The 16,240-nt window shown below is 39.5% G+C and overlaps 2 protein-coding genes across 4 annotated transcripts in view; one reads left to right on the top strand and one right to left on the bottom strand.

The window, feature by feature from the left end:
* Positions 1-3,816, top strand: part of Trim24 (tripartite motif containing 24) — a 108,440-nt gene extending 104,624 nt beyond the window's left edge. For 2 of the 3 annotated variants that reach the window (XM_021164256.3, XM_021164257.3), the window contains exons 18-19: positions 1,676-1,825; positions 2,474-3,815. In XM_021164256.3, coding sequence (XP_021019915.1) covers positions 1,676-1,825; positions 2,474-2,683 — 360 coding nt within the window. In that variant the 3' untranslated portion in view covers positions 2,684-3,815. Of the gene's footprint in view, positions 1-1,675; positions 1,826-2,473 lie in introns of all 3 variants that reach the window. The other variant, XM_021164255.3, reaches the window with a different exon arrangement.
* Positions 3,817-14,341: 10,525 nt separating this feature from the next.
* Positions 14,342-16,240, bottom strand: part of Svopl (SVOP like) — a 65,120-nt gene continuing 63,221 nt past the window's right edge. The window contains exon 16 of the mRNA XM_021164258.3: positions 14,342-15,086. Coding sequence (XP_021019917.2) covers positions 15,075-15,086 — 12 coding nt within the window. The 3' untranslated portion in view covers positions 14,342-15,074. The remainder of the gene's footprint in view (positions 15,087-16,240) is intronic.

Below are 16,240 nucleotides of genomic sequence, written 5' to 3'. Positions count from 1 at the left end.
TGGAATATGCCATGATTTTCGGCAGGGTTAAGTAATGTTTGCAGGGTCATGCTAGTGAGGATCAGAGCTGAGGATCAAGCTCTTCTCTCCTTGGAATAGTACAAGACAAAGTCCTGTTGCCCATGCTTTTTAGATGGGTGTGTTTGCTTGCTTTAGAAACAGGCTCTTATTGTCTAGCTGCTGCTGGCCTGGAACTCACTGGCTGGATCAGACTGTGGAGCAGCTGTGGAAGTCAGCGAGGTCCTGCTGCCTCTGCCTCCCAGGGCTGGTACTAAAGCCATGCACCACCATGGCCAGCCCCCCCCCCCAAATGTACAAGGCAGTGTTGCTGGACAGAGCAGCCGTGCTTTACAAGCACTCACTCACTCTCGAACTCCTGGCTAACCTAGAACTTGCTGTGTAAATCAGGCTGGCCTCCAACTCATAGACCTGCCTGCCTCTCCCTCCCATGAGTTGGGATTAAAGGTATGTGCTACCATACCCAGCTTAGTAATTATTTTTTATTTAACAATGAAGAGGGAGCATATAGAAGCTTTAAAAGAAAATACTGTGTAGCGTTTGCTGGCCTGGAAACCCTTTTTTCCATTAAAAATCATTGTTAACTAGGTCACATAGTAATTCTCTTCTTAGTTCTCTGAATAACCCCATACTGATTGGAGGAATAAGCATCATGGCTGAACTGATTTACATCCTCAGTAGTGTGGGTAAGGGCTCCATTCTCCCCATAGTCTTCATCAGCATTTACAGAGAGAGAGAGAGAGAGAGAGAGAGAGAGGGTGTGTGTGTGTGTGTGTGTGTGTGTGTGTGTGTGTGTGTGTGTGTGATTTCATTTTTTAATGGTAGCCATTCTGGCTGGGGTAAGATAGCATCTCAGTGTAATTTCAGTTTTCATTTTCCTGACTGCTAACATTAGTAAACATTTTTTCCTTAATGCTTATCGGCCATTTATACTTTGTCTCTTCTAGTTTAAATGTTCAGAGGTCACTGTGCAATGGAGATATTTGCACATTCATATTTATTATAGTACTGTGCACAGTAGCTGATAGAATAAGCCTAGCTGTTCATCAGCAGATGACTGGATTTAAAACATACTGTATATTGTTGAGTGGTAGTGGCATATGCTTTTAAATCCCAGCTCTTAGGAGGCCAAGGGAGGTGGATCATCAGGTTTCAGGCCAGCCTGGTCTACAGGGCTACATCCAGAGAAACCCTGTCTTGAAAAACAAAACCAAAAAAAAGTTATATATGCATAATGAATTTTTAGTCAGCCATAAAGACTAAAATTATGTCATTTTTCCAAAATATAGATATGTAGAGATAATTCTCTGAGTGCAGAAAGGTGTTGCATATCTTCTCTCAATTATGGGTCTGCTGGTATTCTATATATATGCCTTGGGGATTGGGGAGGGGAGACTTTTGGTATAAGTCTTGATATACTTAATTATCTGTATGATACCCAACATTATATACAGTAAATATATACCAATATAAAACATTAAGTTTTTAGAGAAACTGACACAAAACCTATGTGAAAACATAGTAGCTATTTATAAATGTTTGTTTCTTTGATTTTGTTTTTCACCAATGACAAACTAAAATGAAGAAAAATAGAATATACTATAGGACCGGGTACAATTTACTTATTTATATTATAATAACTCATTTGTTTTGTAAGGTGCCTGATTATTATAAAATAATTAAAAACCCAATGGACTTGTCAACCATCAAGAAAAGACTTCAGGAGGATTATTGCATGTATACAAAGCCTGAAGACTTTGTAGCTGATTTTAGATTGATCTTTCAAAACTGTGCTGAATTCAATGAGGTGAGATGGGGCGAGGCCACAGCAATGTGGAGAGTGATCTTAACCAGACAGCTTGGCAGCAGGGAGGTCCCAAGGTGTCTGTGCAATGTTGCGTGTCTACCAGGGCATGGCAGAGCTTGCTAGGGAGGCTTGTCCACACTGAGTTTGCAAAGGTTTATGTGTGGTAAGTGCAAATCCAAGACTGCCTGAGGCTGAGACAGTGTAGAGTCAGGATTTATCATTCCTTCCTTTGATTTGCAAGCTATGCATTTTTAGACTTTGACTTCTGAGTTTATCTTGAAATAGTAAGGATGTACCAAACAGTTCTCATTTAAAATCTACTCATGTCACTTTATATAACTGTGTCTTTTTTTGTTCATTGTTGTTTGTTCTTTTGTTGACGTTTCTCATCCTACCCATGATCTTCTTGTCACCTTGTTGGTGTGACCCATCCCTGTCATCACCACGCCTTCTGGACTTAGTCAGTACAAAGTGTAGCCCCAGACTAGTATTTGTTTTATCTTAGTGACATCCCTAAGTGCTTTTCCAACAGTCCATTACAAGTTTCATAGTCATGTGCCAAATAGGAACAGAATTGTGAGATTATTTTTATTAACGAAAAGGTGGGTCTTTTGGGTGTTAATTCCTGCCTGTATTTTTATCCCACAGCCTGATTCTGAAGTAGCCAATGCTGGTATAAAACTTGAAAGCTATTTTGAAGAACTTCTAAAGAATCTTTATCCAGAAAAAAGGTTTCCTAAAGTAGAATTCAGGCATGAAGCAGAAGACTGTAAGTTCAGTGACGACTCAGACGATGACTTTGTACAGCCCCGGAAGAAGCGCCTCAAGAGCACAGAGGACCGCCAGCTGCTTAAGTAACGCCGCACTGGGCCAACGCACTGTGCTAGAAATTTCTCATCAAAAATAAAGACAGCAAAAGGCTTGTCAGTGATCTAAGGGTTTGTGAGCTCTCTGGTCTGTTTTTGCTGCTTACTGGACTTTGGTTTCTTTAATAACCCATTTCTTTAACCTCTTGTCAATGATAATAAAAAGAAGAGGAAGGAAGGAAATGTGTACAAGAATAAAAGAAGGAAGAGAAGGTAGAAAAAGAAGAAAGAGCAAAGAAGGAAAAGACATTCTTCCCCTTGTTGGATTTCATACAGGAGCCTGGAGTGAGTGGTACACTAGAAAGAAATAGAGTTTGACATAAGTTGAAATTTTAGTGTGATCTGGATGTGTGATAATCCATTTTTAGAATATTAATTTCATTACTCATTAATTATGGCCAACTGTAAGGAGATAGTTCTGTTACTATTCTTAAATGAAGTCCTCCCCAAACGTGAATGGAAGCAGAGTTCTTTGCCAGGCTGCCTGCCGGAAAAGGTGTAGACAGATGCTACTAAGACACCAAATAGTGTCCATGTAAGATGGCAAATGCATTAAAAAAAAAAAATCAGGAAAAACAAACGTTTGGTTATTGTTTTGTTTTATCTTGTCTGTTAGAGATGCTGGGCATAGTAGTTCTAAAGGGCCATTCTCTCATGGATTGCTAGATCGGCCTTTTCTTCTGCTTCCTTGAGGGAGGACTTAGTGCATGTGTCAAGTGTTGCTGTTTGATCCGCCCCTCCACTTTACTCCTTACTGTGCAGAGCTGCAAGTTGCTAGTGGCTTTTCTTTCTTTTGTGGGGAGAAGGGCGGAGTGGTTGGGTTTTTTGAGACATTATTTCTACAGTATTTCTGTAGTCCTGGCTGTCCTGGAATTCACTCTGTAGACTAGAATGGCCTCAAACTTAGAGACCTACCTGCCTCTGCCTCCAGAGTGCTGGGATTAAAAGTGTGAGCCAAAGGCTCATAGTCACACTCAGTAGAAGCATCAAATATACAATAGGGTGCACCAATATTTGATAGATTTCTATAGCTTGTGTCCTGGGGCTGCCCTGTTCAAGTTCCCTGAATGGGCTTTCATCTGTCTTTCTCATTTCAAATAAGCGGATGTTGTGGAGTTGGGAAGAGATCCTTTGGGGGGTGGGGGTGGGGAGGAATTCTAGGAACTATTCTTTTTTGGCTTTCTGTTAACTTGATTTGTTTTTTAACAGAACTTCATATTTCATTTTTCATCTGCCTTAATTCAGAATTTAATTTTCTTTAAGAGAAAAAAGATTTATTCCTTTTGCTTGTTTGGTGTTTTTTTTTTTTTGGGGGGGGGGGGTAGGGAGCTTAGATAAAGCACCAAATGAGATTAAGGTAGAATAAAATCATTGAGTACTGTTGTACTAGCCCAATATTTGACAAAATACAATAACAGTTTTAGTTTGCCATAGTAAATTTTTAGTATTAAAGCATTTTAATTGTTTGACTAGAGAAATTTTTTTCTTTAGGTTGACAGAACAGCTGACCTGAGGATTTATTTGGTCACATGACCTCCCCTGAATTAAAATGTAGCTGGGCATAGTAGCTGTGGTGGCATGCACACACTCACAATGCCAGCACTTAGAAGGTGGAGGCAGGAGAATGGGAAGTTGAAGGTCATCGTCCGCTGTGTGAGCTGCTGTGGGGGAGGGGCAGGGAGACTGTGACTTCTGTGTAGCATTATTCCGGAGCTTGCTGGCTGGAGACAATTGTGTACATGCCTTAATAGCAATAGATCCCTTTTATCTAAACAACCTATATAATGCTCGTTACACATAACTACTCTGACAGTTTTCATCCGTTTTCTAAATGTGTGTTGTGTGCTGATGTTCGTCGTGTTGATTTGAACATCAGCTGGCATTTGTTCTGGAAACAGTCTGAACAAAGTTTGACAGTGCACAGACCCTTGGGGAAGTAGGGTTTTATGTTCAGTTCAGTCTGGCCTTCAGCTCTGGCCCTTCTACCTCTACCTCCCTGGTTCAGGGACTAAAGTAGTGTGCAACCATGCCCTCAGCTTTGGGGTTGGTTGGTTTGCTTGCTTGCTTGCTAGCTCGCTTGCTAGCTTTATTATTTGTGGGAAGTGGTTACACTTGTGGTTTAGTCCAGCATTTTAAGTGTAGCAGCTGTGAAACCATTTTTATTTTAATATTTTAAAGATTTTTTTTGTTATTTCATATGTATGCATGTTTGTCTGCATACACGTACGTGCATCATGTGTGTGCCTGGTGTCCACCCACCTAGGCTAGAAGAGGGCATTGGATACTCTGGAAGTGTCGTTAGAGAGGGTGGTGAGCCACCGTATGGGTGCTGGGAACCAAGCCTGAGTCCTCTGCAAGAGCAACAAATGCTCTTAACCACTGAGCCAGCTCCAGCTCCAGCTGTGGAACTCTGAGCAATATGTTTCTTTTTGCTATATAGAATACTGTTCTCTTCCATAACTGTCACCTGAGTTAAAACAGTACATATGTAAATTATTTTGAGAATTATCACTAAGGGGGAGGTAGGGCTTAAATAAGGTAAATATAATTTTTATGTATTTTAGCCAGAATGTCTACTGATCTATCCCAGTCACTATTATGTTCTATGCCATAGTAACCTTTCAAAAGAATGTTACATTTCACCATTAACAGTTTTTGCTGAATGAAAGACAGTTGAGAACCATGTTTCCTGTAATGATATTTAATAATATATTAAAAGTAAATGTCTTGAGTTTTTTTACAAGTAACCCTGCTATCCTGACATAATCATTGACAAGAACCAATGTGTTCAGATGGATCCAAGCTAAATGGTCTTTTACTGTAATAGCTTAAAGAAAAAAACAAAAATCAAACTCTATCCCATATTGATTTTGGGACCACCACCACTACCCAAACTACAAGAAAAAAAAATGTTCATTATGATATAGCAGTCTTGACCTACACTTATTCCGGCATTTACCTCTGACAGTAACTTAGGAGGTTTGGTTTTCAGAGCCCTGGATCAAAGCTCTAGGATGTATGGTCTTAAAGTGTAAAACCCCTGCCACACACACTGCTCTCCCCGAACGTGATCATTGCCTTTGAAAGATGATTCTAGATATGCAGTCCAAGCTGGGGATAGGATTTGCTTTTGCTTAACTCCAAGTCAAAAGCTTTCCCTTGTGTTAAACACCTGGTATCTCTCTGGCAGTAGGGACACTCACAGAAGCATAGATGGACTGAGCAGACAAAAGGCAAATGACACCTTTACATCAGAATCTGGCATTATGGTCCCCTTGTGCTTTGAATTCACAGGCCCCACTTCTTTCCTGGACAGGAGTGGGGAGAATAAAACCTCTTCCTTCCATGGTAGTTTTGTTTTTCCAAGCTAAGAATGGGCTTGGTGTTTGGCTGCCACACAAAGGGATAGGTGCAGAAATGTCACTGAGAATGGTATCAGGAAGCCACCCCCAGTCAGTGGTCACTACACTGCCAGCTGCATTTCCAAGGTGCCTTTGCCGTTCATGGCTGTGAGCAGAACACACACATTCTTTGTTTACACTGTTGAACATGCAAAAGAGACCTGAGCCAGACTACTGTGAGTTGCTTCCTGAGAAACAAAGGGTTTTGAGTTTCAACTGAAAGTATTATAAAGAGAAAGTGTATTCAATTTTTTTTTGTCTGTTTAAAGTCCATATGAATGAGGAAAATAGATCTGATTGGTCATTAAAATTGAAGACATGACCTCCTGAGTTAAAGTACTGTATTTGTTTTTTAATAAAATAACCATGCTATATTTTTAAAAGTATTTGATAGCTCCATGTAAAATAATAGTTGATAATTTTACATTTATTTTGCCTTGGGTAGAAATTCTGTCATTATTCCCATACAGGTGTCTCTTGTTCATGTGCCAGGTCACAAACTTCTCCACGGAGGTTTCACAAGTGAAGGACATCTGAGGTGGTAGTAATTTTAAACTGTGTTTTTGTTTCTTCAGAGTTTGGTGCTTTGAATTTAATTAAAAAAAAAATTAGCTGGTGAATTTTTAGTGAATATTTTACCATTGCAGAGACTTTTATAATGGAAGACTAAGTGAAAACAATGTATTTTAGTAGCATTTTACTGAGTTTGAGCTCTTTAGTCGGAGTCCTCGTATATTCTTGGCAGCTGTAGCATTGTTGCCTATAGACGTGTGCTATGGTCCAAAAACAACGGGAGAACTTTAGTTCTAATATGTGTTTCCTTGACCTTAGACAAACCAAGGGGGAAAAAATGACAAATAGGAAAGAAAGAAAAATAGACTGCAGTGGTTTCCTCCTTGAAAGTAGATTTTAACAGTGATACTGGTCACCTGATCCAGTCTCTTTATGGGTATTCTAATGATGGTGTTAAGAAAGCCAGCCCCAGACACTTAAAGGCAGCAATGCTTGCCTTTAATCCCAGCGCTTGGGAGGCAGAGGCAGACAGACAGATCTCTTGAGTTCAAGACCAGCCTGGTCTTCAGAGCAAATTTAAGACAGCTGAGGTTACACAGCAAAATCCTGTCTTGAAAAAAACAAATGAACAACAAAGAAAGCCAGCCCAACAAACAGAAAGCTCAACTCATTATGGAAGGAAGTTTTATCATGAAAATCCACTAGGGAGCAAAGCAGCACAGGGTGAGGACTTGTGTCATAAAGCTTTGCTTATATTAATTTTAACTTAAAGGTTTTGAAAGTGTGATACTTACAAATATTTTAAAAGTCACTAGTGGGCCTTTTATATTTTATGTTTATTGTTTTTCATGCATCTATATCTGTGTGCATTATGTATGAGGTATGGACATTGTGAGATGCCGTATATGTGCTGGGAATGGTATCTGGGTCATCTGGAAAAGTAGTCAATGTTCTTAACCATTTCTGAGCCACTGCTTCAGCACCACTACTGGGCTTTCAATAGATCTTTCTTTGATGGAAATAATTGATTTGACTTAGAATAGAATTTGACCTAAGCTGAATCCTAGAAATTTCTTCCTTGGTAGTTTATAACTTTTAACAAAATCTGTCCTTTCATATTCTCCAATGTGACATGAAAGAAAGGTTGTTTAATCATCCCCCGCTATCTTATTTAGCAGGAATTGTGGTGATTGACTCTTTGCCTGTGTTCTTATGCATTAACCCTGAGGCAAGTGAGCCAGAAAGTCTGCTACCAACAGTTAACAGTGGTTATCCAGCCTAGTCTCTTTGGCGGTACACTAATGACATGTATATTAAGAAATTCAAAAAATAAAGAAAATTTAGCATATTAAGGATAGCTTTTTCCTATTATAGATTATACTCTAAAGAGTCTTAGATCAAATTCTCTATGTAAAACTATTAGATTCTGACATGTCATTTCTACTATACTTCTTATTATTCTTTCGTACCTCAGCCAATATTGACTCAAATCTTTAGGGATCTGTCAAAGAATTCCAATAAGTTCGTTCTTTTTAAAAAAAAAAAAAAAAAGAAAGAAAAAGGAAGAAAGAAAAGAAAGAAAAAGAAGACTTGGGCAATCGACCCCAGCACACAGCCAGTCCAGGGCCCACTAAGTGTGGATTAAAGAGAAGCAGACAATAAAGAGGGTGGACCTGGAGATGAGAGGATGATGAGGAACCGCTTGATGTGAGAAGCCTGCACTGCCACCCGAGGCCATGGTGAGGTGTCCTGGACTCATGCTGCTGCCAAGGACCATGTCTGCACCCATGGTCCTGCAGCAATGGGGCTCTCTGTCAACCACCAAACGCCAGGCAGATGTTCCTGGTCTAGGATGTTGCCAGGGATTCTGTTGATGTCTCAGGGCTGTGCAGAGCTGTCCCTTTTCCCTCACTGGTTTCTGCATGCTGGAGATCGGGCCCCACACCTCACCTGGCAGCACAGGTGAGCTGGCCACACCCTCAACATGGGAGAGCTGGTCTTTTCTACCTTGCCTAGCAACACAGTAAAGCTGGCCCTGATAGTGTGGGCACTGGTGAGCCAAATCCAAGGGCATGAGATAGGAAGATAGGGCCCAGACCCTCAAAGTCTGCAGCACTCAGGAGAGCCAGCCCAGCACCTTGCTGGGGCAATACTTGATCCCTGGTGGCATGGGTTCAGGAGAGCTGGTGAACTGAACAACTGATCCAGGGCTTTTGTGGCCCAACCTAAATCTACCCCATCTATGAGCTGTTAGAGCACTTGAAAGGGCTGATCCTGCTGATCCAAAAGCTACAGAATCTGCATGACACGGAGCAACAACAGAATATTCCAGAGGAGTCCCAGTAAGGATTCAGTATTGATAGTATAGAAGCCAGAGAGGCCTTGTACCTGCCCAGTGACTCACTGCAATGAACATTTGCAAGTAAAGCTGTTTGAGCAAAAGAGATTACTGTTGGACACCTGACACTGCAGCTTTCATGGTAAGATGTTTTATTTTTATTTGGGGGAATAGGTTTCAAGGGCAGATATGGACAAACGGGGAGATGGATGATTGGGGTACATGATGTGAAATTCACAAAAAATAAAAGGCTTTAAAAATAATGAACTGGAATTTTTTTCTACCACCTTCTCCACAGTTTGTGATATGTGTTGTAGAAAAGATGATTTATCAGGCCAGTTATCAAGGATTCTGTTAAAATTATTCTAATAATTTGCTATAGATTTGATTTGGTATTGTCTGGGAAGCCTGTGTGCTAGGCAGTCCCATGAAGTTCCTAAGCCTGAGTATCCCACAAACACTGAGAATTCTAAAATCTTAAGAGAATACAGCCTTGTCTTTGGTTGGTTTCCCACTACTGCTAGCCTTTGATTTAAATGTCTGAGAATTCAGCTATGAGATTCTCAATTATGATTCGCTGTAGGTAGTTTGTCTTGTCCCTGCAAATATAGCGAACATAATATTCCATCAAATACATTAGGCCTGACATAACTGGGCTTAAAGATTATTGCCTGTTAACCAGATTAATCAGATGAACTCTTTTGTATAGCTTGAAGTTAGAAATTTTTTAGGCTTGCTTCCTGTCTGAGCTGGTGCCCTGAGCAGACCTTGGGCACAAACTCTGCAGCCAGTCCCACAACAACCAGAGGAAGCTCCACTCCCAGGCTCTCTTTAACACTCCCAGTATCAGAGGTGAAGAGGACTCAACACCTGCTCCAACACAGGAAGTAACTGGGACCAGCAGACCCAGGCACCTAGGAACTTTGGCTGACACAGGTACTTTCTGGTCTAGGCCTGTGCTCTGAGCAGACCTTGGGCACAAAAGTCTGCAGCCAGTCCCACAACACTCAGAAGAAACTCCACTCCCAGGCACTCTAACACACCCAGGATTCCAAGAGCTTGGTCACACCAGGATCTCAGGGTCCCAGAGGCAGCTTGACTTCCAGGAGCTCAGGCACACCCAAGATCTCAGGATCACAGAAACATGTGAACTCTGGGGAGTTCTGACACAACCAGGATCACAAGAAGAACAGGCTCCAGTCAGATCTATCAAGAGCAGGTAGCATTAGTGATAATCAGATGGCAGGAGTCAAGCATAAGAACAGAAACCAAGGTTCCTTGGCATCATGAGATCCCAATTCTCCCACCATAGCAAGTCCTGGATACCCCAACACACTGGAAAAGCAAGATTCAGATCTAAAATCACTTCTCATGATGATGATAGAGGACTTTAAGAAGGACATAGATAACTCCCTTAAATACAGGAGAACACAGGTAAACAGCTAGAAGCCCTTAAAGAGGAAATAAAAATCCCTTAAAGAATTACAGGAAAACACAACAAGTGAAGGAAATAAAATGAACCGAGATCTAAAAAATGGAAATAGAAACAATAAAGAAACCACAAAGAGAGACAACCCTGGAGTTAGAAAACCTAGGAAAGAGATCAGGAGTCATAGATGCAAGCATCACCAACAGAATACAAGAGATGGAAGGAGAGAATCTCCGGTGCAGAAGATACCATAGAAAATATTGACTCAATGAAAATGCAAAATGTAAAAAGCTCCTACTTAAAACATCCAGGAAATCCAGGACACAATGAGAAGATGAAACCTAAGGATAATAGGTATAGAAGAGAGCAAAGGTTCCCAACTTAAAGGGCCAGTAAATATCTTAAAATTATAGAAAACTTCCCTAACCTAAAGAGATGCCCATGAACATACAAGAAGTCTACAGAACTCCAAATAGACTGAACCAGAAAAAAATTCCTCCCATCACATTTAAATACCAAATGCACTAAACAGAATATTAAAAGCAGTAAGTGAAAAAGGTCAAGTAATATATAAAGGCAGATCTATCAGAACTACACTAGATTTCTCACTGAAGCTAGAAGATCCTGGACAGATGTCATACAGACCCTAAGAACACAAATGCCAGATATTCCATGACAAAACCAAATGTACACAATATATTTCCATAAATCCAGCCCTACAAAGGATAATAGATGGAAAATGCCAACACAAGGAGGGAAACTACACTCTAGAAAAAGCAAGAAAGTAAACTTTCAACCAACCCAAAAGAAGATAGCTACACAAACATAATTCCACCTCTAACGACAAAAATAACAGGAAGTAACAACCACTTTTCCTTAATATCTCTTAACACCAGTGAACTCAGTTCCCCAATAAAAAGACATAGACTAACAGACTGGTTTTGTAAACAACCCAGCATTTTGCTGCATACAGGAAATGCATCTCAGTGACAAAGGCAGACACTACCTCAGAGTCAAAGGTTAGAAAACAATTTTCCAAGCAAATGGTCCCAAGGAACAAGCTGGAGTAGCGATTCTAATATTGAATAAAATCAACTCTCAACCAAAAGTTAAAAAAAAAAAAAAAGGACATTTTGTACTGGTCAAAGGAAAAATCTACCAAGATGAATTCTCAATTCTGAACATCTATGCTCCAAAATGCAAGGGCACCCACATTCATAAAAGAAACTTTACTTCAAGGCCAGCCTGGTCTACAGAGTGAGTTCCAGGACAGCCAGTATTGCACAGAGAATCCTGTGAAGAAGAAAAAAAGAAAAGAAACTTTACAAAAGCTCAAAGCACACATCACACCCACACAATAATAGTGGGAGACTTCAACACCCCACTGTTAGCAATGAACAGATCATGGAAACAGAAACTAAACAGAGACACAGTGAAACTAACAAGTTATGAACCAAATGGATCGAATATGTTTATAGAACATTTCATCCTAAAGCAAAAGAATATATCTTCTCAGCACCTCATGGTACCTTCTCCAAAACTTACCATATAATTGATCACAAAACAGGCCTCAACATATGCAAGAAGATTGAAATAATCCCATGTATCCTATCAAATCACCACAGACTAAATACCAACAAAAACAATGGAAAGCACACATACACATGGAAGCTGAACAACGCTCTACCCAATGATTACTTGATCAAGGAAGAAATAAAGAAATTAAAGGCTTTTTGGAATTGTATGAAAATAAAGACACATCATACCAAAACTTATGGGACACAATGAAAGCAGTGGTAAGAGGAAAACTCATAGCTCTAAGTGTCTCCAAAAAGAAACTGGAGAGAGCTTCCACTAGCAACTTAACAGCACACCTGAAAGCTCTAGAGCAAAAAGAAACAAATAGACACAAGAGAAGTAGAAAGCAGGAAATAATTAAACTCAGGGCTGAAATCAACCAAGTAGACAAAAAGAACTATAAAAGAACAAAATCAGGAGCTGGTTCGTTAAGAAAATCAGTAAGATAGGTAAACCCTTGGCCAAACTAACCAGAGGGCACAGAGATAGTATCCAAATTAATGAAATCAGAAATAAAATGGGAGACATAACTAAGAAATATATTGCTCTTGCCTCTCTTTGTTTCTCTTGCTTTCTCTCTAGCCCTCTTGCTCCCTCTCTTCCCCTCCGTTTTTCCCCTCTCTCCACGTGGCCATTGCCACCCTCTACTTCTCTACTGTTCTCCCTCTCTCTGCATTTCTACAATACACACCTTGAAACCATAAAAAAGAAATATATCTTAAAATAATTGTTGAATATTTACAGTTGAAAATATTAAAATCGTATCCTACAAACAGCATGGGACTATTATTGATAATTTTTTCACTGTGCTTGAAATTAGCATTTTCTTAATGTTTAACTTCAAAGAGTTTTTGCTATTTGGAAAATTTTTAAATATACTTACTGATAAAATAATTTCTCTCCTAGAAACACTGATAATCTTTTTTGAGTGAGCTGATTGTTAGGCAATGTACACAGATACATAATGGGTTTTAAATACCCTCTCACTATGTTGGGTGGTATCATATAAGGGCTTTTGAATATATTTCTTAATGATTCATTTTTAATATTTTATGTACTTTTACTATGCTTAATTTCCAAAGAATATTTTGTATGTTTTGAAATAATTTAGTATTCAACATTAGATGTAGGATCTTCAGTTATTAATAGTATTAAATATTCATTAATGATATTTTTAGGGTATAAAAGGATATGAATATAAAAGTTGAACAAATTTTTATGTATTCTCAAAATAATATTAATATGTTTCATGTATAAAATGCATTTAAATAATAAAATGTAAGAACAAAAAGAATAGGTAAGGTAACTAGCTTAATATATTTATATATGACACCATGCTGCAGTAGTCTGTATAATTATCTGTCAATTAGAAATAAAATAAATTTAAAATGAAAAAAAATTTTTTAATTTTTTAGGCTTTTAAGAAAACCCATATGTATACCTTTCAGAGCCTATAACATAGTCTTTCAAATTCATGTGTTATTGGTTTGGTTTTTTACGATGGGGGTCTATGTCGCATATAGCCCTGGCTGTCCTAGAAAGGCTGGCTTTGAACACAGATTTATCTATCTGCTTCTGCCAGGTGAATTCTGGGATTAAAGGCCACCACCGAGCTGGGCCGATCTATGCATTTCAAATTCAGGATTCAACTAGTCATAAAATTTGGTGGGGAAAAGTGATCATTTTTAATCCCATTACTTGGAAGGCAGAGGCAAATGAATCTCTGAATTTCAGGCTAGCCTGGTCTACAGAGTTAGTACAAGCCAGAGCTATACACAAACACTGTCTCAATAAACCAAAAAGAAAAGAAAAAGTGTTTATACTAAATATACGTAGACATCTTTGTTATTATTTTATACATAGCATTGCTATAATGACCTGGAGATGACAGAAGTATAAGGAAGGATATACATACTGTGCCATTTTGTATAGGATTAGGTGTTTGGTTTCCACCAGGTGCCTTGGACCCAGTCCTTTAAACTGCTAATATGTTAATAACTACACCTTTGTAACTTTATAACTAACTTTAAGCCAGTCATAGAATGGGTCAGATAGGAATTGCTTGCTCCCTCTTTTTATGACAGGTTATCGTCTTGTATGCAGTTGTGGTTGCAGCTGCAATCTTTTGCCAAGGAGGGCAGGGGATCCTCAGCCAGCCTAGTGGGCATCCATAATAAGCCTGAACAGCAAAAGACAAAATCTAAATGCAGACGCTTTAGATGTTTTCTTTCCACAGCATGTCTTTCCTAATAGAACTTGCATAGCCAACACCCCCATATATCACTTTCTCTGCAAATAGTACGTAAGTTAAGCATGTTATAGGAGAGCTGTACATGCGTCATGGGAAGCAGTGATTCCCTCCTATGATTTAAAAAATAAAGAGTAATGGCATAAGGAGAAAATTAACTTTATTCCCAGCTTCTTGCTAGCTATGTACAGAATAAAGTGGTTCTTTTGTAAACTATCAAGACCATAATTTAAATTCAATGATAATCAGTCTAATTTCTTGCCTTAGCTACAGAATCTCTGTCCTTCAGCCACAGACCATATGGGCCAATGCCAAGTGTTTGTCCAAGGTTAAATAGTTGTTGATACCGCCAGGCGTGGTGGTGCACGCCTTTAATCCCAGCACTCAGGAGGCAGAGGCAGGTGGATTTCCGAGTTCGAGGCCAGCCTGGTCTACAAAGTGAGTTCCAGGACAGCCAGGGCTATACAAACCCTGTCTCAAAAAAACAAACAAACAAACAAAAAAAATAGTTGTTGATACCAAATGAGAAGTGTATCCTCCACCCTCACCTTCTCCTAGGCTTTTGATGTTTGTAGACAGGATCTCATGTAGCCCAGGCTGGCCTCAAACTAACTTTACAGCTGAGGAGGACATGGAATTCCTGGCCATCCTGCCCCCTCAACCTGTATATGCAGGGATTTCAGGCATGAACTACAATGTGGCTAAGGATATCCTATGAGAGGCTTGTTTCCTAAGAGCCCCACTGCATTTTTGGTGTCTGCCCTCATTGCCTTAATATATACTTGCTTTCTTAATTACCACGTGCAGAAATAAACCCATTAAAAATAACTCGGTGAAGATCAAATATACTTTTCTCCACATTAGTATTGCAGGTCCTCATTTAATTTGCTATGGGAAAGAAAAAAGAAAGAAATTAGTTGGTAAGGCTTTGTTCTTAACTTAGAATTAGATACATCATTAACAATGCTAGCTTTATAATTTAAAGTTGATGCAATACAGATATCTAAAGAAGTCCACAGTATACTCATTCTGGTTTTGGTTTTTGGTTCTTTTCAAGCATCATCTTTTTTCTGTGTAGTCTTGGCTGTGCTGGATCTCTCTGTGTAGACCAGGCTGGCCTTGAACTCACATCACCTGCCCCTGCCTCCTGAATGCTGGGATCAAAGCTGTGCACCACCATGCCTGGCACTATAAACACATTCTTTAATGATTGAGTTTTCTAAGTGACTCAGCACTAAGCTATTGACCAGGTTGGTTTATTCAGTCAAATTACTGTTTTCTTGTTTTTAAAAAGATGTGCTTGTCCGTGTGAATATTATCACAGCAGTAAGCATGTATGTATCTATATGTGTACCTTTAATTTTTCTAAAGGCACCACCATGCAATGGCCAGGGTGTGTTTGTGTGTATGTATTGAACCAACATGTTAAAGGCTCACAGTGCCCCAATGCCAAGTCTCTATCCTACCCTAGCAATAGAAGGCCTGGCTTTATAGGCGGGGATGAATTAGAAACCTGTGAGGCACATTAACGGATCCATTAGGTTCTTCATTCTCATTTGTCAATTTGGTAGCTCACACCTAATAACCCTAGCACTCAGAAAGCTGAGGCAGGAGGGTCACCACCAATGTATAAAATGGAAATTTTGGGAAGGGAATGGAAAATTAAAATTTGCCCAGCTTGTCCTTAGTAATCCTTTGCATAACAAGTGTGCTGATCCCTTATAGGAAAGGCAACGCCTGAGTCATCGTGTCTGACTGGTACTCAGTGATGGGATCAACTGCAGACTATTTCTGTTAGCATTGTGCTCTGAGGTAGAAAAGTTCCATCTTTCTCACTGATAACCAGATCTTAGGAGGCCTCTGTGTTCCATAATGAGAGCAGTGGTCCCAAGTTCCCAGGGACTTGAGCATAGACCTAATGTTAAGGAGGCTGTGCCTTCCCTTCATCCACAGCCTCCAGAGAAATAAGGAGCCCAAATACAGAACCAAGCCAAAATTAATTTCATAGGCCAAATACTTCTGCCTTCATAATCTTTAATATT

The sequence above is a fragment of the Mus caroli genome, unplaced genomic scaffold (assembly GCF_978045245.1).
Source record: "Mus caroli unplaced genomic scaffold, Mus_caroli_1 scaffold_7, whole genome shotgun sequence".
Taxonomy (NCBI): domain Eukaryota; kingdom Metazoa; phylum Chordata; class Mammalia; order Rodentia; family Muridae; genus Mus; species Mus caroli.
The sequence above is the reverse complement of the archived record's forward strand: the minus strand, read 5'-3'. Positions and strand labels throughout refer to the sequence as shown.